The sequence below is a fragment of the Peromyscus leucopus genome, chromosome 2, assembly GCF_004664715.2.
Source record: "Peromyscus leucopus breed LL Stock chromosome 2, UCI_PerLeu_2.1, whole genome shotgun sequence".
Taxonomy (NCBI): domain Eukaryota; kingdom Metazoa; phylum Chordata; class Mammalia; order Rodentia; family Cricetidae; genus Peromyscus; species Peromyscus leucopus.
In genome coordinates this window covers 125,214,559-125,235,175 of record NC_051064.1, presented here as the reverse complement: position 1 = coordinate 125,235,175, position 20,617 = coordinate 125,214,559, and the positions used below count along the sequence as shown (strand labels likewise).

The window sequence follows — 20,617 nt, the reverse complement described above, 5'->3', positions numbered from 1 at the left end:
TGGTTTTCTTTTCCCAGATCTTTTTAATATAAACAAAGATAAACACATCTCAAGTCTGCCATCTGCCAGCATGTCTTGTTTCTACAAGATGCACACTAGACTCAAGACTACATAGCAAAAAGTCTTTAAGAGCATTTGGTCGGGAAAAATAGAAAAAGCAGATCTCAGGGAAGCCTGGGCACGGCCAACCACTAGAGCAGTCCTTGTCTTTTCAGATCCTCGTACGTCTTCTTGTTCACAACATTGCCACTGGAATCTTCATATTCTTCCTGGGAAGGAAGGAAGGAAGGGCTCTGTTAGCTACACAATGAGTTCCACAGCAAACCCTGCTACCTAGACACCAACATTCCCCTAACACAGCTTTCTCATCCAGAGTTCCACACGGGAACCAGAGCCACTCTCCAGTTGTGGCCCACCCTTACCCCTACATAGTCAAACCCTGTGTTTGAGGCAAGGAAGCCTGGTAGGGAAAGGCTGACCAAACACAGCAGTGTGAAATGATTCTTAAGGAGCCTGGTTTCTGCTCACTGGCCACTGCAGGAGTTGACAGGGAGGCCAAATAGGCTTAATGCTTAAGGTCTACATTACAACTGGAAAGGCTCTTGATGCTGAAATACCAACACAGAATAAAGGAGACTACCATCAGTCTCCACAGGACCAGATGTTACCACCACACCTTCAAAGCACATTTCTGAGACCTGTCAAGACCAACAAGGACACTTCCCCACTACAGAGAGGACTTCCTCTGACTAGATGCTTTCGTGAGCCACCTTAACAGGTGATGGACTTCATACTCTAGAAATCCCCAGGGCAGCACGAGAGACCGGGCGCTCTTGTTCACGTCACCCTCAGTGGGAGAACACAACTGCCTCTGACAAAGACTACGACACAGGCTTGTGTAGTCACTTGAGACACTGTCCCATCACACCCGCTCCTGCAGTAAGCCTCCTCTCCCTCCCCTCTGCAGGGTGAGGGGGCTGTCACCTGACGCCACACCTAACACTCTACATTTTCACCCACCTCGGTGTCAGGCTGCCATCGTTCTGAAGCCTTCTGCAGTTTCAGCTTGGCCCACACTGCAGGATGAGAGAAAAGCAGCCATGAGGACTCACAGTCCACTGGGTGCAGGGTCACATCGCGAGTACTGCCCTGCTCCCAGCAGCCCCTCCCCAATGACTAGCTGCCTCCAGATGGAATTCTGATTTAGAGCTACCTATATATAAAACTCCTTTTTTTCCCCCTAGAGACAGGGTTTCTCTGTGTAGCTTTGGAGCCTGTCCTGGATCTCACTCTGTAGACCAGGTTGGCCTCAAACTCACAGAGATCCACCTGCCTCTGCCTCCCGAGTGCTGGGATTAAAGGCGTGTGCCACCACCGCCCAGCCAAACTCCGTTTATTGTGAAGTTTACCACCATCTCACTTTGCTGTAAAAGGAAGGTGAATCAGGACTTTAAATTTAAAACAGAGAATGAAAAACCAGGCATGTAGGCACACATTTGTAATCTTGACATTTGGGAGACAGAGGAAGGAGGAGGATCAGGCAGTTTAAGGCTAGCCTTGGCTACATAGTGAGATTGAGGCCAGTCTGTGCTAAATGAGCAACCCTGCCTCAAAAAACAATTGTAACAATAAAAAGAAAAGAAATACTTTCAAAAGAAGAAGTTAATGTAGTCTACAGGAATTATGGAATAAAATAACAATGATCATGGCAGAGAGGGCTTAATACATATCCTGGTTAGGCTTTCTCTATTTTTTTTTTTTTTTTGACACTGTGTCTATGTGCTCCTGGCTGTCCTCAAGCTCACTCTCTAGACCAGGCTGGCCTGGAACTCAGAGATCCTGTGTCTACCTCCTGAGTGCCGGGATTAAAGGAGTGCATCACCACATCCGGCCCCTGTCCTGGTTTATGTCAACCTGACAAAACCTGACAACTTGATAAGCTACAGTTATCTGGAAGATGGGAACATCAAGTAAGAAAAGGCCCCCGTCATATTGTTTATAGCGCATTTTCTTCATTAATGACTGACAAGGGATGGCTCAGCTCACTGGGTACTGCCACCCCTGGGCAGGTAGGTGGTCCTGTAAGTTTGAAGAAAGCAGGCTGAGCAAAAGCCATGGAGAACAAGTAAGCAGTGTTCCTCCATGGCCTCTGCTCTGGTTCCCGCCTCGAGTTCCTACCCTAACTTCCCTCAGATGGGCTGTGATGTGGACGTGTAAGCCAAATAAGCCCTTTCCTTCCCAAGTTGTTTCAGTCATGTTTACCACGAAACAGAAAGCAAACCAAACTATAACCCACATTACTACCCACACCGACTGCCTTAACAATCAGTCAACATCTGCTGCCACATTTTTTTTTTGCTTGATTATGTGGTGTGCATGCATGTTTACATCTTCAAACATGAATAACTGCCCATGAGTGATGACCTGAGTCTGATCCCTAGAACACATGGTGGAAGAAGATCTGCACATGCAGTGCCATGCATACCCATGAGCACATACAAACATACATACATGGTAAATAAATGTAAGAAAAGAAATTTTTTGTTTTGTTTATCAAGTCAGGGTCTCTCTGTTTAGCCCTGATGTCCTGAAAATTGCTCTGTAGACTAGGCTGGCCTCTGTCTCTGCCTCCCAAGTGCTGGGATTAAAGATACATACCACTACTAACACTGGGCTCAGAAAAAATTTTTATAAGCATTCAAACTGTAGAATTATGATTCATTCTATGAATTATGCCTCAATTTCCTACCAACAAAGCAAAAGGGAAAAAATAAAACAGGAAGTTAATTGGGCTAGGTATGGTAGCTCATGCCTGTAATCCTGGCACATAGGAGGTTGAGGCAGGAGGATTACCACCACTTCAAAGTAAGTCTCAGGGCAGTCTGAGCTAGAGTCAGATCCCATCCCCAAAACAAAACCAAGAGCTGGGGAGATGGCTCCGAAGGTAAAGCCTACCATGCAAACACGAAGACCCAAGTTTAGATCTTCAGTGCCCGTGTGAGAGCCAGATGTGGCGGCTCAGTGTCCAAAGCCCTAATGCTAAAGGGCAGGGCAGCTCTTTGGAGCTCACTGGCCAGCTAGCCTAGCTGAATCTATGGGCTGCGAATTTGAGAACAGGGCTTATCTCAAAAAACAATCAATCAAACAAAAAAACTAAGGTGGATGGCTAGAGAAATGGCCCAGTGGTTAAGAGCACTGGCTGCTCCTCCAAAGGACCTGAGTTCAATTCCCAGCACCCACATGGCAGCTCACAACTGTCTGTAACTCCAGTTCCAGGGCATCTGATGCCCTCTTCTGTGCTCCGTTGGATCCTGCACATACACAATGCACAAAAAGTCACATAAGCAAGCACAGCACATAAACACATACACATTTCCAAGACAGCCAGGGATACATGGTGATACCCTGTCTACCAAACCAAACCAAACCAAACCAAACCAAACCCAACAATAAAAAACCCCAACTGTCTAGCTAGCATGAAGTGAAACACAGCAGAGAAGAGATGAATGAGAAAGCAAAGGACTCGGCCAGTAAGGTCTTAGCAGCAGAGACCGCCAGGCAAGTGAGGCACCCGACACATATTCCGCTGGCTTTTCCTCCAATAAGTGCTTTGCTGCTGCGTTCTGTTGTATCTGCCTCAAAAGTAAGCTTACCAAGCCATTTCTGTTTCCTTCTTCTGGATCAGTGGTTCCTAACACATTAAAATCAACTCAGAAGCATAAACACAGAACCTACACTCAGATCTTCACAAAGGAAAGTTCATAGACTCAGGCTGAAAGCCCTGTTCTAACCTCAGCATAGGATTCATTTCAAGGGAGATATAATCAGTAGTGCCGAGCAGCTCACTCCCCTAAAAAAATGCAGTAATTATATGTGTGCCTTAGCTTTCTACAGCCACAACCTCTGCCCTTGGGCCTGGAGACAGCAGGGTACAGGGACAGCTGTAGGAGGGGCCACTTGGTCTGGCTAGGGAAGAGTCAGAGAGCTTACTCACAGGAGACGGCATCTTCAATCTGTGTCACATTTGCAAAGTGGGCAGTGTTTGGGATGCCCAAGCACCTCATGCCATGAGCATGACGCCATTCCTGAAGAGAAGCAAAGGGACAACGTGAAGCAGGGACAGCTGGGACAGCACCCACTTCTTCTACCCCAGCAGAAGGCAGCTGCCCGTGACCGACACAGGCTGACAGTGGCATCAGGGCTGCACTGTCTCGGGCTCCCAGACCTCAGACTCTAGAGTCCGTGGTGTCAGGAAAGTACAACCCAGACTCAGAACTCTGTGTAATGGAGGAGCTGGTACAACCCAGCAACCCTCCCACCTGCAGGGCCCTGAGGACAGGCTGGTACCTCTGGAGGTCCAGGACCAAACTGCTGAGCAGAAAGAAGATGATGAAATCACAACTTTAGCTCTTAGACAGAGAGCCACCATAGGCTTTATCCTGGACACCAGCCCCAATCATCTGAGGTGGTACTAGGAAAAAATCACAACCCATCAGGGGCCCAGAGGAAAAGACACAGGAGCGGCTAGTAACATGTCTGAAAGGGGAGCTCATGTAATTCACTTTTCCACTGTGTAAAATGTCCTCTAAAAATGGAGAACAGATGCAACAAGGGTGAGCCCACTTAATGAGGTAGCAGTCAGGACACAATCTGTGTCAAGAACAGGCTGGTAAATATCAGGGCCTCAATTTATTTATTTTTTTCTGCAAAGAGGCAAAGGCCCATTTAAAATCTAAAACACAACAACAAAACCTGCCCAGCCCCTTTTAATAGCAATGTAGAGAAGACCAAAAAGCCAGAGATGGCCCAAGATACTACAGAAAAGCACAAGAACGAGAATGGGAAAGAAAGCCCAAACGAAGCTCCACAGCAGAGTGGTAGCATGACTCGAGGGACAGGCCCAGGTTTCGGGCTAGGATGACCCACAGCCACAAGCATGGGCCTCTCTGATTCCGTTCAGCTCTGGACACTAGAGGCCCCCACAGGCTGCTACCATCCTCTTCTCTAAAGGGTTGTTCCTGCTCAGTTCCCCAGAGAAAAGCTCTGAACGTCTTACAGCGAAGTGCCGCTGGAAGGCCTTTGGCCCTCGGTAGGTGTAGTTTCCACAAATCTCACAGTTATAGTTGATGTTCAGGCCATGGAGCTTATACAGCCAGTAGGGGATGGGCTAAAAGACACCAAACGTTAGACAACATTAGATCACTAAGCTCTTGTGCGCTTCCACAGTGGGAGTGGGAGAGGTCCCTGGAGGCTTACTTTGCCGTCCCAGCCCAGAGGCAGGTTTTTGGGGTTGTAAATGATCTCATTCTCTTCGTCTTCACTTTCGCTCTCGCTGATCTGCTCTTCCTCCTCCTCCTCTCGCTCTTCTCCTGTCCTGGCTTGCTTGCGCTGCACATTTTCATGAGTGAGCTGTCGCTGTTCCTAATGTGGGATAAACAAAGAGTAAAGTCAGAGGAGATTAGTGCAGGACACAAAGGGACATTTCCTCTAACTCTTGCTGACGCCTTACTGCCAAGGGTAAGGTTTTGGTTGTAGAATAAGGGTAAGCAGGGTTGGCAAGATGGCTCAGCTGGTTAAAAAGTACTTGCCAAGACGGGCAGTGGTGGCACATGCCTTTAATGCTAGCATCAGGAGGCAGAGTCAAGTGGATTTCTTTGAGTTTGAGGCCAGCCTGGCCTACAGAGCGAGATCCAGGACAGATACCAAAACTACACAAGAAACCTTGTCTCGAAAAAAACAAAACAAAACAAAACAAAAGTACTTGCCAGGTAGCCTGATGACCTGAGTTCAAGTCTCAGAACCCATGTAAAAAGCCACATCTGCAATCTCAGCACTCTACAGCACCTCGGGAGATGGAGACCGGGCATACTAGCCTGGAGCCTGAAGTATTTGTTTTTGACCTCCACATGTGAGACTGTACACACACACACACACACACACACACACACACACACACACACACACACACGGAGTAAGTGGGGAGACTTTTGTCTTGCCTTCTCCTCAGAACCATGCTCGCAGGTCACACCTGGTCCTAAGGGAAAGTCCAAGGTTTTAGTGTGCATGCCTTGATCCTCATCGGAGGCTGCAGACCGTCACAGGTCTCAGCACTGCTGGTGAAAAGTTCCCGAGCCAGTCTTTCTACTGTGGAGACGCCCTGCCTGAGATGGCCACTTTCCACTCACAATGAATTTCCCTCTTTGGTTCTGTTTCCATGCAGTTACTCGTTTCTCTTGACTACAATGTGAGTTATTTAAGGACCATAACATACTCATTTCATATGAAAAAAGTCAGTATCATGCTTAAAAAACAGCAGCCATAAATAAACGGCGAAGTGATGACAAACGTCCTATGACCCAGAGTGAGAGCAACTTCAGGAGCCCACAGCCTAGAACTGGTTAGAAGTCAAGAGAGGGGCCATGTCCTGGTTGTCCAGAAAAGGGAGAAAGCAGCAGGCACATATCACGTCAAGGGCATGGAGGAAAGGGCTTCTCAGCCAGCTTCAGAGGACTGGCCACCCATATTGATACCCACATTAAAACAGCCCACGTTCACTGTCTCTGGTATCTAGTGTCTGGCTAGTCTTCCAAGAGAATCACTCATTAGAGAAGCAATGGGGGACTACTTCCCCAGCTGTGTGGGTGGGGGCTAAAATAAAGCAGAATCATATCCATGGCAAAGGGCAGATGTGGGAACGAGTTATCTTGGGTGAGTCACCCCTTTTCCACCTCCTGCCTACCCTAGCACTCCTGGAGAGGCGATGCAAGGAGAATGATCACAGCTACCCTGGTAGCAGCCCTCCTCTAGCCTTGCTAGGCTTCACAATCTCAACACTGGCAAACGCTGCATCACAATAAATCACACCCCAAGGGCTGCCTGAGTCGCCTTTGTCTTGCCTTTCGAGTGCCTGCTTCTTGGGTGGCACCCTGGTCTATGCTGAACCTCAGCAAAGAGCTGCATTATTCTTGATCCGGCTGAAAGAGGGGTCTGTTGTCTGTGTTTGGCCTTGTGGGAATTGGGCAGCCTTGGGAATATCACCTAACAACAGAACAGGAACCTATTGAAGGGCCAGGGACTTCAAGAGAACCACATTTTGAGATGAATTTACTGCCCAGCTTCCTCCTTATTTGAACTTGAAAAAAAAAGTCCTTCCTATCCAATTCCCACACTGAGCAGTACCACAGCTCCCAGAAGACTATGTTACTCACCCCAAGAATCTCCACATATTCATAGATCTGAGCTTCTAGGAAAGCAATATCTTTGTTCCTCTCAGTGTCTCTGAGAAAAAGAAACAAGCTATATCAGTTAAGGGTTCTTTTGTCCCTAAAGCTTTACTCCTGTCAGGAACACCGACTCTGTGATGCACTAGAATCTCTCAGGTGCATGAGCAACACCATGCAGAATAACCTCTCTGCTTACAACCTGGGAGTTTCTTCTTGACCGTGCCTATAAAGCAGTAAGACCATTTCAAGCCAGACCACTGTAACTCACAATGGAACACAGTCGACAGGAAGCCTTGCAAGCAAGTACATGACACGAAGTCCTAACTCTCCTGCTTAGCAACTGCAAGAAAGGGCACATTTTGCAACTTTCCCAAGTCCCCGAAAAAAATCAGAGTAACAACTACTTTTCAGGCTTCTCATGACAATTTAGAAAAAAAAAAAAAAAAAAAAAAAAAAAAAAAAAAAAAACATTAAAAAACCCAATACCCTGTGTAGGCATATGGCCAATTGTCTCTAGCAAAGGTAAAGTAAAAGCTAGGCCATGGTGGCGCATGTTTTTAATAGCAGTGATTGGGAGGCAGAAGCAGGCGGATCTCTCTGAGTTCAAGGCCAGCCTGGTCTACAAAACGAGTTTCAGGACAGCCAGAGCTACACAGAGAAACCCTGTCTTGAAAAATCAAAATCAAGGCCAAGGAGGCAGTTTAACTCACGCCAGAAACTTAGCAAGTTTGCAGCCAACCTGAGTTACAGGAGACCCTGTCCTAAAGGGAAAGAGCAAAGCAAAAGGAAAGACAGGAAGCTGCCTCTATGGGAAAGAGTTGAGTCAGAACAGAGGCGCGCCCCAGCTACTCACCTTTTTGTACCCTTTGACTTGGGATTTTTGGCAAACAGAGAGGTGTCGAGTGACTCCAGGGACTTTCCTTTGGTGCTGAATAGCCTCTGAGCTCGCTCTTCTAGGGTCCTAAGGAGGCAGGAGGTACACTGGATTTTAGGGTGAACTTATGCACAGCAGGCTGGTATGAGACTCAGAGCCTGCCTGCCTCTGCCTCCTGAGTGCTGAGGTTAAAAGTGTGATGCACAAGATGATTTTTGCAGTGTGGAGCAACAGAAAACAACAAAATCGGAGCCACACAGTAAACACACAATAACTAGGAAGTTTGATAGAAAAACCAGGTTCTTACCCGCCACATTTCAGGCCTAAAGCTAACAGTGCAGATTTCAACCTGTCCAGACCCAGGGATGCTAACTCCTACAAAACATAAATCAGTTACAAAATAACATGATTAGTTTTTTCCCCAGGCAAGACTACATTCTACAGTCAACCTAGCTTTCGGTCTCTGTAGACCACCTACTGCCATGTCTTGACGCAGCCACACTGGGAGGGCAGCATCCCTGGCTCTCTATGGTAGCATCGTCCCTACCAGTATTTTTGCAGAGATGGGAACTGAACTCAGGACCTCACACATGCTGACCGCATACTCCACCAACTGAGCTGTCTCCAGCTCCCTGTTATGTTTTAGAATTGCTGCCTTTGTGTTTTTAGACAGGGTCTTATCTAAAGCTAGCTTCACACTCACAGCAATTCTCCTGCTTCAGCAACCCTCTAACTCTCAAAATACTGTAGCATCATCATATCACACTTGTCTGAAATTTAGTTTTTAGAGAGGTTAAAAGGTTTCCTCCTTCTGGTCTTTCCTTTCACTGTACATGCCTGTCCTCAGGAAATGGTATGATTGCAAGTCTAAGACACTGAATAGAGGAGAGCAAGTGGTTCCTCCAAAGAATGGCCAGGGCTGGTGAGACGGCTCAACAAGAAAAGAATGCTTGCTGTCAAGTGACGATCTGAGTGAGGCCCAGGAGTCACACAGTGGAAGGAGAGAACCAACTCCTACCACTTACCATCTCCACATGCCTGCTGTGCACATGTGTGGGTACACATAACTACTCCTACACAATAAATTTATCAACAATAAAAAGATGGCCAAGCAAGGCCAGTATTGTGAATTGTCCTGAAACCTACCTCCCAGGAGGAGAATGCAGAGAGGTCAAGATGGGCTCCAGCATGGGTCAGGGCACTGCTTGTCTCTTTCTGGCAGGAACAGGAAGTTTAAGATCCAGGTTAATAAGATGAATGAAGTAAGGAAGCCATCTAAATTCCCAGGACTGGCTGGCCCCTTTCTTTAATCACATTTACAAATAATGGTCAATTCATACAGAAATGAAGCAAAAAAAAAATCAAATGGCTACTTTTCTTCCTGAAAGTTCAAGTTTATCAATAGAAGTAAACACACACACACACACACACACACACACACACACACACACACACACACATTCTAATCATACAAATTGATCAGATTTTGGTCAGCAGGAGCCACAGAGCAGTCCAATATGGTTGTTAAAAATCCTGGGCTCAGGGCTGGAGAGATGGTTCAGCAGTTAAGAGCACTGGCTGTTCCTTCAGAGGACCTGGGTTCAATTCCCAGCACCCACATGGCAGCTCACAACTGTCTGTAATTACAGTTCCAGGGGATCTGACACCTTTACATCAAGGCACATAAAATAAATTTAAATAAATTATTAAAAAAAAAAATCCTGGGCTCAAGCTGGGCAGTGGTGACCCATGCCTTTAATTCCAGCACTGGGAGACCGAAGAAGGCAGATCTCTGTGAGTTTGAGGCCAGCCTAACTTAAAAAGTGAGTTCCAGGACAGGTTCCAATGCTACACAGAGAATCCCTGTCTTGGGGGAAAAAAAACCAAATAAACAAATATCAAATAAAAAAACCCTGGGCCCTGACAATGGTCCTGACAAATCTTGTTCAAAGTGTACAAAGAAAGTCTTGTCTAGGGTAGAGCGGATCCTGAGGGACTGGCATCCAATGTCCTGAAGCAGGGACTCAAGACTGAAACAGTAAGTTCTTATGGGATACTGTGTGAAGGTGTATTGCTGTGATTGGTGTAATTAAAAGTTGAACAACCAATAGCTAGGCAGGAGGTATAGGAGGGATTTCCAGGGAGAGAAAGGAAGGGAAGAATCTAGGTGTGCAGGAGATATGGAGAGGAAACAGGAGGTATAAGATGGGAGAGGTAATGTCACATGATAGAACGTAGATTAATATAAATGGGTTAATTTGAGTTATAAGAGCTAGTTAGGAACAAGCCTAAGCTATAAGCCGATCTTTGATAATTAATTAAGAATTCTCTGTGTCTTTATTTGGGAGCTGGCTGGCAGGACAGAAAATGATGCCCAATGTAGGGCTAGAATATCCAAACATAGGGCCTGAGAAAGCTAAGAAAAGTTCTGGACAAAAAGCCAGACTTGGCTTTCTAGTCCTGGAGTCTCTCAGGTGGGTCAATGCTCAGCACACAGAGGCTCAGCTAACAAGCTGCTGCCTGTGGGCTGGAGCCGGCTGCCAGCACTTGCACTGACCTGCAAGGTGGCTGACATGGCAGTTTAAAATTTGTCCCACGTGGTGAATGAACACTGCAGACGCTTAGTAAAGCCAGGTCCAGACACAAACAAACCTCTAAAAAGGTACAGTTTGTTTAAAAATGTGCTTATAGTCAGGCGGTGGTGGCGCACGCCTTTAATCCCAGCACTCGGGAGGCAGAGCCAGGCGGATCTCTGTGAGTTCGAGGCCAGCCTGGACTACCAAGTGAGTTCCAGGAAAAGGCGCAAAGCTACACAGAGAAACCCTGTCTCGAAAAACAAAAAAACAAAAAAACAAAAAAAAAAAAAAATGTGCTTAGACACCAAAGAAAGAAAAGAAGTATAGACAGTCATTTAAAAAAAAAATAGTTTAAGCCAGGCAGTGGTGGCACACACCTTTAACCTCAGCACTCGGGAGGCAGCACCAGGCAGATCTCTGTGAGTTCGAGGCCAGCCTGGGCTACAGAATGAGATCCAGGACAGGCACCAAATTTACACAGAGAAACCCTGTCTCAAAAAACCAAAAAAAAAAGAAAGAAAGAAAAAACAAAACAAAAAAAGTTTAAAAATAATAAAGGGTTGGGGATTTAGCTCAGTGGTAGAGCACTTGCCTAGCAAGCGCAAGGCCCTGGGTTCGGTCCTCAGCTCTGGGGGAAAAAAAAAGTAAAATCTTTAAAGAAAGAATGAAGTAATATAAAAAGAATAAGCCACGTAAAGATGGAAAATACACAGGGAGTCTGGATCCTGTATGGTGATTTGCTGACTTTGAATTTTTCAAATGCTAATATACAAAAAAAAACAGCTGTTAAGAGACACTGGATTATGAAAACTGCTAAATTAAACCAACCTATGTATTTTAAGAATGTCTTCACTTTAGAATGGAAGTAAAAAAAAAATATATTCTGTTGGGAAAAGGTTATGCCTTTGTTTCCACAGAAGACAAAAAGTTATGGTTCTCTTCAAAATTAATAAAGATCAGATTCGATTTGGGGGAGATCTCCTGAAAATCTTGGCTATAGACATGAAAAAAGAAACCAAAAAATACTACAGGACATGTGATGTGTATGCTGATCCCTCTAATATGGAAACAGCTGAGACTGGATGAGATATGATAAATCTTGTTGGCTACAGAGTCCTTATGATTTATTATTACATGCCATTCTTTAATATGGCATGGGTAGAGGTTTGGTTATATAGTCCAAAAAAACTTATAAAGTCGACAGATGCCTTTTACCTGCTCAAACATAAAACAAGAAATCATCTTTAACTGACTTGTGCACACTCCACATTTCATATTATGTTACCTTTAAGAGTCTGTGTTTTCAGAAAGAAAAAAAGAGCCAAAGAGTAATGAAGACAAGTATCCCAGGTGATCCAGCCTCTCAAAATGCCTCTGTTGCCGTTTCTTCAAAATTCTGAATCCAGAACAACTTCAAAGCTGCTGAGATGTCCAGCTTCACAGACTATCCAGCTAAGACTTCAGATAAGCTCTACTCTTTCCCATCAACAGAGGCTAAACAAAGAATATAGCTATCTCTCCCAGGACTTGACCATTATCCCAATTTTCTCATGAGCCCTTAAAGATGCCACTGCCCCCAAACAACAGAAAGCAGGCTAGAGAACACGACACACGCATTCCCAAGATGTGGAATGGATGGTTTGTGGTCATGCAATGTATAATGGATGTTTGTCATTGTTTGGGGGGCTGGTTACAAGTTGTTATTGGTAATGATCAGGAAAAAAGTTGAACAAAGGTAATTAGATTCAGAGATCTCATTCTGAAAAGAAAAATGGGAGACAAAGAAATGATAGGATAAAAGGCAGATTATTAAATCTTCTTTTAAACTAAAACCAACAACTATTTCCTGCATACTCAGGTAATATTATATCCTTCTTGGGTCTCTGATAAGATTTGAAGACTAGATAGTATACAGCTTTTCTTGTTACCAAATTCAGAAAAAAATACTTACATATAAGGTTAAGGAACATAAAAGCCTAAGTTGTTTATCTAACATGTTTTTAGGTCTAAAAAGATATTTTTAGGATCGTAATACAAGTTACGATAGAAAATGGTTTAGGTATAAAAGTTTGGATTCACTCAGATAGGATAGATAATATAGTACTTTCTCCAAATTTGCCAAATACATATGGACTAAACACTGTGAATGTAATTCTTACTCGATAATTATTCTTACTGTATATAGTTTTATGTTAGAGATAAAACTTTTCTTTTTTATTTAGACAAAAAGGGGGAAATGTTGTAGGATATTCGCACACTGTGTGAAGGTATATTACTGTGATTGGTGAAATAAAAAGCTGAATGACCAACAGCTGTGCAGGAGGTATAGGTGGGATTTCTGGGAAGAGAAAGGAAGATGAAGAGGAATCTAGGTGTGCATGAGACATAGAGAGGAAACAGGAGGTGCAAAATGGAAGAGAGGTCACACCACATCTAGAACATAGATTAATATAAATGGGTTAGTTTAAGTTATAAGTCTAGTTGGGAACAAACCTAAGCTATAGGCCGAGTTTTCATAATTAATAAGAAGTCTCTATGTCATTGTTTGGGAGCTGGCTTGAAGAACAGAAAAAGACTCACTACATAAGTTCCTTTCCCTGGCATGAACCCCACTGAAGCTCACCGGCCATCCAGGAAAGGTACCATTATCCCACTTCTTCTCAAAGTCAGTCTGAATCTTCCCAAAGAGCTCATTCTGATCCTGAAGGGGCTTCACTCTATCTGTGTAATCCTGGAGGTACTCCAGCAGCATTTCCAGGTATCTGCAGAACATGCAACAGAGAAAGCAATCACAGCTTCTATCTGTGACATACTGCTATGCCCTGCAAACTATACATCATTTTTTTTTTCTTTTTCTTGGTTTGTCAAGACAGGCTTTCTCTGTGAAGCCCTGGCTTTCCTAGAACTCAACCAGGCTGGCCTAGAACTATGAGATCTGCCTACCTCTGCCTCCCAAGTGCTGGAATTAAAGGCGTGTGCCACTATCGTCCAGCTCACTTTTTTAAAAAAAATTTTTTAAACGAGCTTAATTTTTTTTTTTTTCACATCATGACTTTTCCTACCTCCTTTTACCCTCAATATATGATGTCAAATACTAATTCTTAATTGACTCACAGATAAAAGAAGTCAGATAAACAGAACATTAGAAATAGCAAGCTTGGGAACAACTAAGGAGAAATGTGATTAATTAATATTACTTTCCATTTAATACCAGATCTAAGAACATAGCCAGTGCTGAAAATTTTCCCCATTAAACTCCAAAAACCTCTGAGGCCTTTCTATATTACACAAAATTAAGGAAGGTGTAGATGAGATCACAGATGCTCCCATAGATACTGTGGTGGTTTGAATGCAATTGGCTTCAATAAGCTCACAGGGAGTAGCACAATTAGTAGAAGTGGAGGAACTGTGTCACTGTGGAGGTGGTCTTTAAAGTCTCATATATGTTCAATCCACACCCAGTGTTTCAGTTCACTTCCTGCTGCCTCTGGATCACTATGTAGGACTGTCAGCTATTTTTCCAGCACCACGTCTGACTAAGCACCACTATGTCCCACCATGATGACAATGCACTGAACCTCTGAACTGAAGGCCACCCAATTAAATGTTTTCCTTTACAAGAGTTACTGTGGTCATGGTGTTTCTTCACAGCAATGGAAACTCTAACTAAGATAGATACCTTTGTCTACAATCAGAATATCACACTTTTTTTTTTTTTTTATTTCTTGAGACAGGGTCTCACTATGCATCCCTGGTTGGCTTAGAACTCACTACGTAGACCAGGATGGCCGCAAATTCACAGTGATCCACCTGCTTCTGCCTCCTGGAGTGCTAGGATTAATGGCACACAACATTATGCCAGCATCACAAATATTTTAAAACCTAACAGTTGGTATCTTCCAATAAACCAAGAAATCATTCATGTATAGCATTAAGGCAACAAAAGCCAGAATTTTGACCTCAAACCTTCCCATGAAATTCTACTAAATTCCAGAAAAGGCCTGGAAACTGTGAATGCCTACCTCTTATACTCTGCGTTCTTTCTTTCTTTAGGAATGTCAAATAACTGGTCAAAGATGGACAGGTATGTGATGTAATCCAGCTTCTGAAAACAGAAATGAAAGGTCAGGATGACAAGTCAGTTAATCTTCAAAAAGTAAGGTCAAGGGCCGGAAAGATGGCTCAGAGGAGAAAGGTGCTTGTTCCAAGTGTAAAGACCTGAGTTCTACTTTAGGGACCCACAATGGAAGAAGAGAACTAACTCCCTCAAGTTATCCTGTGACTTCCATACTTGAGGCCACTGTACACATGTGCATACACACGAAATATTTTTTGTTTTTAAAAGGTCAAATTGAGTGTTCTCTAACCAAGTATCAAGGCTTTGCTTAGTGTTTTCTTTCCTGTCTCTCAATCCCTAAGACTGTTGATTGCAGTAAAGTGAGTAGAAGATTGCTGGACATGACACTAACTCTACAAGATCAAGTTAACAAACCCAAATCCAAACAACACACATGGTGGATATTTAGGGTGGGCCAGGCTCCCGTCTAAACATTTTACCATTCTAAAGTAAGGTCCTGAAAGGTGTCCTGTATTAATTCATGCCACCACTTACTAAAGATCTTTGAACCAAACATGGAGGTGCAGAAGAAAATAAGGTATCCTGCTGGCAGAGCCTACAGGTTAGTGGTGAACTTGGAGACATTTCCCCATAAAGACAAGGTCTCACAGAGATCCTTCTGCCTCTGACTCCTGAGTGCTGGAGTTAAAGGGATACCACCAGGCCCCACCTATGGACCTACTATTAAACTTCCTTATGACCTTTCTGAAACTGCCAATTTAAGCCTCATCACCAAACAAACAATAAATAAACACTTGCCTCACCAAAAGACATTAACTAGTCCTTTCCTTCCTGACAGAGATAGTGTTGTATCTCTCACATGCCTCATACTGTGCACCTAACACGAGAGCATTCGAAGTATTTATGGGTTTAAAAACTTGCTGGGCATGGTGGCACATGCCTTTAGTCCCAACACTTGGGAGGCAGAGGCAGGTGGATCTCTGAGTTCAAGGCCAGCCTTGTCTACAGAGTGAGTTCCAGGACAACCAGGGCTACACTAAGAAACTGTCTGGAAAAACAAAACAAAAAGTGTGGCGAGCAACAGAGGAGGACACCCAGGACTAGAGTCCCTCTCTCAGATAGTTTCTTTTTTAAAAAGTATTCCTAAACTAGGCAGTGGTGGTGCACACGCCTTTAATCCCAGCACCCGGGAGGCAGAGCCAGGCAAATCTGTGAGTTCAAGGCCAGTCTGGTCTACAGAGTGAGAGCCAGGACAGGCACCAAAACTACACAGACAAACCCTGTCTCAAAAAACAAAAACAAGCCGGGCGGTGGTGGCACACGCCTTTAATCCCAGCACTCAGGAGGCAGAGCCAGGCGGATCTCTGTGAGTTCGAGGCCAGCCTGGGCTACCAAGTGAGTCCCAGGAAAGGCGCAAAGCTACACAGAGAAACCCTGTCTCGAAAAACAAAAAAACAAAACAAACAAACAAACAAAAAAAAAAAACAAAAACAAACAAACAAAAAGTATTTCTATGCATGAATAAATTAATGAAAATTATTAATAAAGAAAATAGAGGGCTTGCTGTAACTGTAGGCATGTGTCATTTCATTATCAATACAAGTTACATGGGGGACACTGTATGTGCTTTACCTAGATATCTTGACTTAATTCCTAGAATGAAAATCTTTCTCCTCTCTCCAGGTCTTACCTCAGACGCCTTCAGGTTAATGTACTTAAGGTAGCAGTCATGGAGATCAAGGTATCGACCATATCCCTCTTCATCTGTGAACTCCACCAAGTCTGAAGAAATCACACATGTCAATGATTTTGATAAATCTTTCCTAAACTTGCTCTTTTTAAAAAAAAAAAAAAATTTTTAATTTATTTATTGTGTATACAGTCTGGGCATGTTTGGATGACAGAAGAGGGCACCAGATCTCATTATAGATGGTTGTGAGCCACCATGTGGATGCTGGGAATTGAACTCAGGACCTCTGGAAGAACAGCCAGTGCTCTTAACCTATGAGTCATCTCTCCAGTCCTTTTTTTTTTTTTTTAAAGACTTTATTCATTTATTATGTATACAGTGTTCTGCCTACATAGATGCCTGCATGTCAAAAGAGGGCACTGGATCTCATTATAGATGGTTGTGAGCCACCATGTAGTTGCTGGGAGTTGAATCTGGGTCCTTTGGAAGAGCAGCCAGTGCTCTTAACCTCTGAGCCATCTCTCCATCCCTGAACTTGATCTTTCAAATGCACTACCTGCTCGAAGTTCCAAGAGTCAGCCCTTCACTCCAATATCCCCCTTACTCTCATCAAATGAACAGATCTAGGCTTTAATTTTGAGCTTAGACAGCAAGATCATGAGGATGTCAATATAGCCCAGAAACCAATCTGAAAACCCAGTTATCAATTTCTCAGGTATTTGGGGACAGGGGTTAAAAATAGGGTTTCTTATAAGCCTAAACTGGCCTCAGACTCCTGATCTGCCTTCCTCCACCTAAGTGCTAGGATTATAGGCATGTGTCACCATGCTGATTTACACAGCTCAGATTCTCAGGGATAGTCAGCAATATTCTACCAACTGAGCTAATCTCTGTGCACAAATCTAAGCTCCACATCACCCCATGCTTTGCTGTAATATTAGCACTCAGAAGGCTAAGGCGGGTGGACCATGAGTTCAAGGTCAGCTAGATGTGGGAGCAAGACCAGCCTGGTCTACATAGTGAGTTCCAAAACAGCTATCGCTATGTAGAAAGACCCTGTCTCAACAACACACACACACACACACACACACACACACACACACACACACACACACAATCAGACAAACAAATAAAAATGTCAGGCAATGGTGGGCACTCGTGTAATTCCAGCACTAGGGAGGACAGAGGCAGGAGAATCTTTGAGTTAGAGGCTGATCTGATCTATAGTGGGTTCTAGGACAGCCAGGACTACAAGGAGAAACCCTGTCTCAAAAACAAACAAATAAAGAAAAAGAGAAAGGGCTAGACAGAGGACTCAAAGGTTAAGAAAAAAGAAAGTTTTTTTAAAAAAAAAGAAAGAAAAATAACAACAAAAAACCCCAAAGATACTCATCTTTATCTTTTTTGATTTAAATGGTAACAGGCATATAAGACTTTAATTTATTTATTTATCTATCTATCTATTTATTTATTTATTTATTATTTGTTTGAGACGGGGTCTCATGAGTCTTGACTCGCCTGGAACTTGCTTTGTAGATCAGTCTGGCCTTGAACTCAAGAGAACTCTCTGCCTCTACCTTCTAAAAGCTGGAATTAAACATATACACAAACACAACCAGTCTTTATTTGTTTTAAGAGACAGGTTTCAGGGGCTAGAAAGATGGGTCAGCAGTTAAGAGCACTGGCTGCTCCTGCAGAGGACCCAGGTTTGATTCCCAGGACCCACATGGTAGCTCAAAACCATCTGTACCTCCAGTCCTAGTGGATACAACTTCCTCTCCTGCCCCCTCAGGTGTATTCATGGGGTATAAATATCATGTAGGCACAACACCCATACAGACAACACAAAACAAAACAAAAGCTTTAGCTATCTAGCTAGCTATCTGTATAGCCCAGAATGGCTTCGTATTTCCCAGAAAAACATTAAACCATACTTACTTTGTGCCTCTTCACTTGGGTTCTCTCGAGCCTTCAGGAGCTCCTCAAATTCCACTGACATTGGCACACAGATCTGAGGGAAGAAGGTGCGGGCGGGTCTGTCAGTGTCTCAGGCATGTACAGAGCTAGATTTCTGATACCTGATTTGCCCTGAGTGTTCAGAGGACCTTACTACTATTCTGAACTTGCTTTGCTAGGGGAGATACTCACTGTCACAAAACATTGCCTCCTAAGGAAGGACTACATTGGAGGAGGTAGTCTAGAGAAGATATTTGATGAGGAAGTTGGACATGAATCCTGAAGGTGTTCCTTAACTCTGGAAGTGAGCAGTGTACCATCGTGCTGGTAGAAGATTGTAAGGAAGAATTAACAGCACAATGTATTGGGGTAGGAGAAATTTTTATGAAAGATAAGAAGGAGAAAACAAGTTTGGGTAGGGAGGGAGAGTCCAGACTATGGTGCAGACAAAATTTGTATCAAGCCAATAAAGAACTCTGGAGCAAAAATTACCCATCTCTCACTGGGCAGAAAAAAGCAGGCCCTCATGCCTTCGTTGTGTTCCCCCCTGGCTGAGAGATGTCAGGAAGGATGTCAGCTAACTATGTTCATTGCAGTTCAGTGGCAAGTTCTTTTTTAGAGAGATAAGTGAATGGCATACGGCCACTTTCCTTGCATCTTTCCTTATTTTGGGATAGGTTTGGGGAAAATACTTTGGGAGCCATACCTCATTTGGGTGCTTCCGATGAAATTCCTTTATCTGCTTGAGTCTATTATAGAATTCAGCAAACTCATTGGGTCCTGAAATAGCATTGAGTTCCTCCTTTCGCAGTCTGCAAAATAATGACAAATCCAAAGAGGATAAAGCACAAAGCCAATCCTCTCACCATGGCTCCTCAGAAGCTCTAACTGCAGGGGGAGGGGATGTGACTGTCACTTACCCATCTTTATCATCATATAAATCCCTCAGGTTCCCACTGACCTCCATGTACCTCTGAAAGGCAAACACAAATCCATCAGAAGGAAGCAATCTGTACAACAGGCCTAAGGAAACAACAAAGCCCAGGGAAACCTCAGGAGATAGAAGGTCTTGAAAATCCCTCTACTTTTAAGTGACAGCCTGAGCGGGGAGTGGTGGCATACACATTTAATGCCAGCACTTGGAGGCAGAGGTAGGACATATATGTCTTAAGAACCCGAGACGGTTCAGGACTTACCCACGGGCAGAACTTAGGCTGAGCCTCCGCACCTTCCCCTGCCAGCACTTTTCCCGCCCAGCCCGAGCTAAAGGGAAGAAGACAGCGGGGCACTCACATCTTGCATGGCCCGAGTGCGGTGATCGGAATTGATCTGGTCCCGCAGCTGGAGAAGGGCAAACAGACGCTGTTAGTTTGAGTTCTGGGGCTGGAAAGGCCACCCGAAGGACGAGCTAATCGGTTTAGGTTTCAGGGGGTAGAGCAGAGGGACTGCTGGGCCCTCGCAGGATGTTGCCGAGGCCAGAGCGCCGAGGCAGCCTAGGAGGAAGGCGAAGATGGGGCGCGGGGAGGGTCTGAGGCCGAAGAAAGCGCTCAGGGGCTCGGCACGGGACCGAGGCCCTCCTCCTGAGGTGGCCCCGACCACGGCCCACTCACCGTGGACTTCTTAGTGAGCATCTCTTTGGCCATGACATCCATGAGCCGTTCCTTCTCCTCATGATAGCGCCGTTGCTGCTCCAGAATTGTTTCCATTTTCCCCTAGCCGCGGCGCTTCAATTCAGACCACCAACACGGCCGGAAGCAGCCCCTGCCGCCTTGCGCGCCTGCGTCTCCGTCTCAACGTGCTGTATCCGGCTGCACCAAAGTTCCTTGAGTCCCGGAAGTGCATCGGGGGAACTCAAAAAAATTGAACACCACCACAAGGCGAGCGCGTCGCGGCTCCCGGCAACACTGCTCCCTGCTGGCCGGGGGTGTGGGGAAGCGATGCTCAGCTCCTAGGATGCCAGCAAAAATTCTGGAGGCAAAAATCCTGGGCAGTGGTGGCGCACGCCTTTAATCCCAGCACTCAGGAGGCAGAGCCAGGTGGATCTCTGTGAGTTCGAGGCCAGCCTGGGCTACAGGGCGAGATCCAGAACAGGCACCAAAACTACACAGAGAAACCCTGTCTTGAAAAACCGATAAATAAGTAAATAAAAAATCCCGGAGGCTGAGGGTGAGAGGCAACTGGCTGCTTGGACTTGCTGTGGTCAGCCTAGCCAGCAAGGAC

At 44.7% G+C, this 20,617-nt stretch overlaps 1 protein-coding gene across 1 annotated transcript; it reads right to left on the bottom strand.

Annotated features, from left to right (window-relative positions):
• Sf3a3 (splicing factor 3a subunit 3) lies at positions 1-20,225 on the bottom strand. Its single transcript, XM_028885472.2, has 17 exons — positions 20,008-20,225; positions 19,691-19,738; positions 19,318-19,370; positions 19,104-19,209; positions 18,380-18,452; positions 16,442-16,533; positions 14,696-14,778; positions 13,297-13,435; positions 9,244-9,312; positions 8,405-8,472; positions 8,077-8,184; positions 7,209-7,278; positions 5,257-5,421; positions 5,057-5,167; positions 3,995-4,085; positions 1,021-1,076; positions 1-269 (listed from the first exon to the last, which is right to left on the bottom strand). Exons 1-17 carry the CDS (start codon positions 20,101-20,103, stop codon positions 192-194), a joined length of 1,506 nt encoding a protein of 501 aa, XP_028741305.1. The 5' UTR covers positions 20,104-20,225; the 3' UTR covers positions 1-191.
• Between the last annotated feature and the right edge of the window lie 392 nt (positions 20,226-20,617).

Bases quoted from the DNA above. Each gene is read 5' to 3' on its own strand.
- Sf3a3 (XM_028885472.2), bottom strand. From the start codon at position 20,103: ATGGAAACAATTCTGGAGCAGCAACGGCGCTATCATGAGGAGAAGGAA. The intron at 19,210-19,317 runs GTAAGTGACAGT...ATTATTTTGCAG, and splicing joins TTATATGATGATAAAGATGG to ACTGCGAAAGGAGGAACTCA. The intron at 5,422-7,208 runs GTGAGTAACATA...ATCCCACATTAG, and splicing joins AATATGTGGAGATTCTTGGG to GAACAGCGACAGCTCACTCA.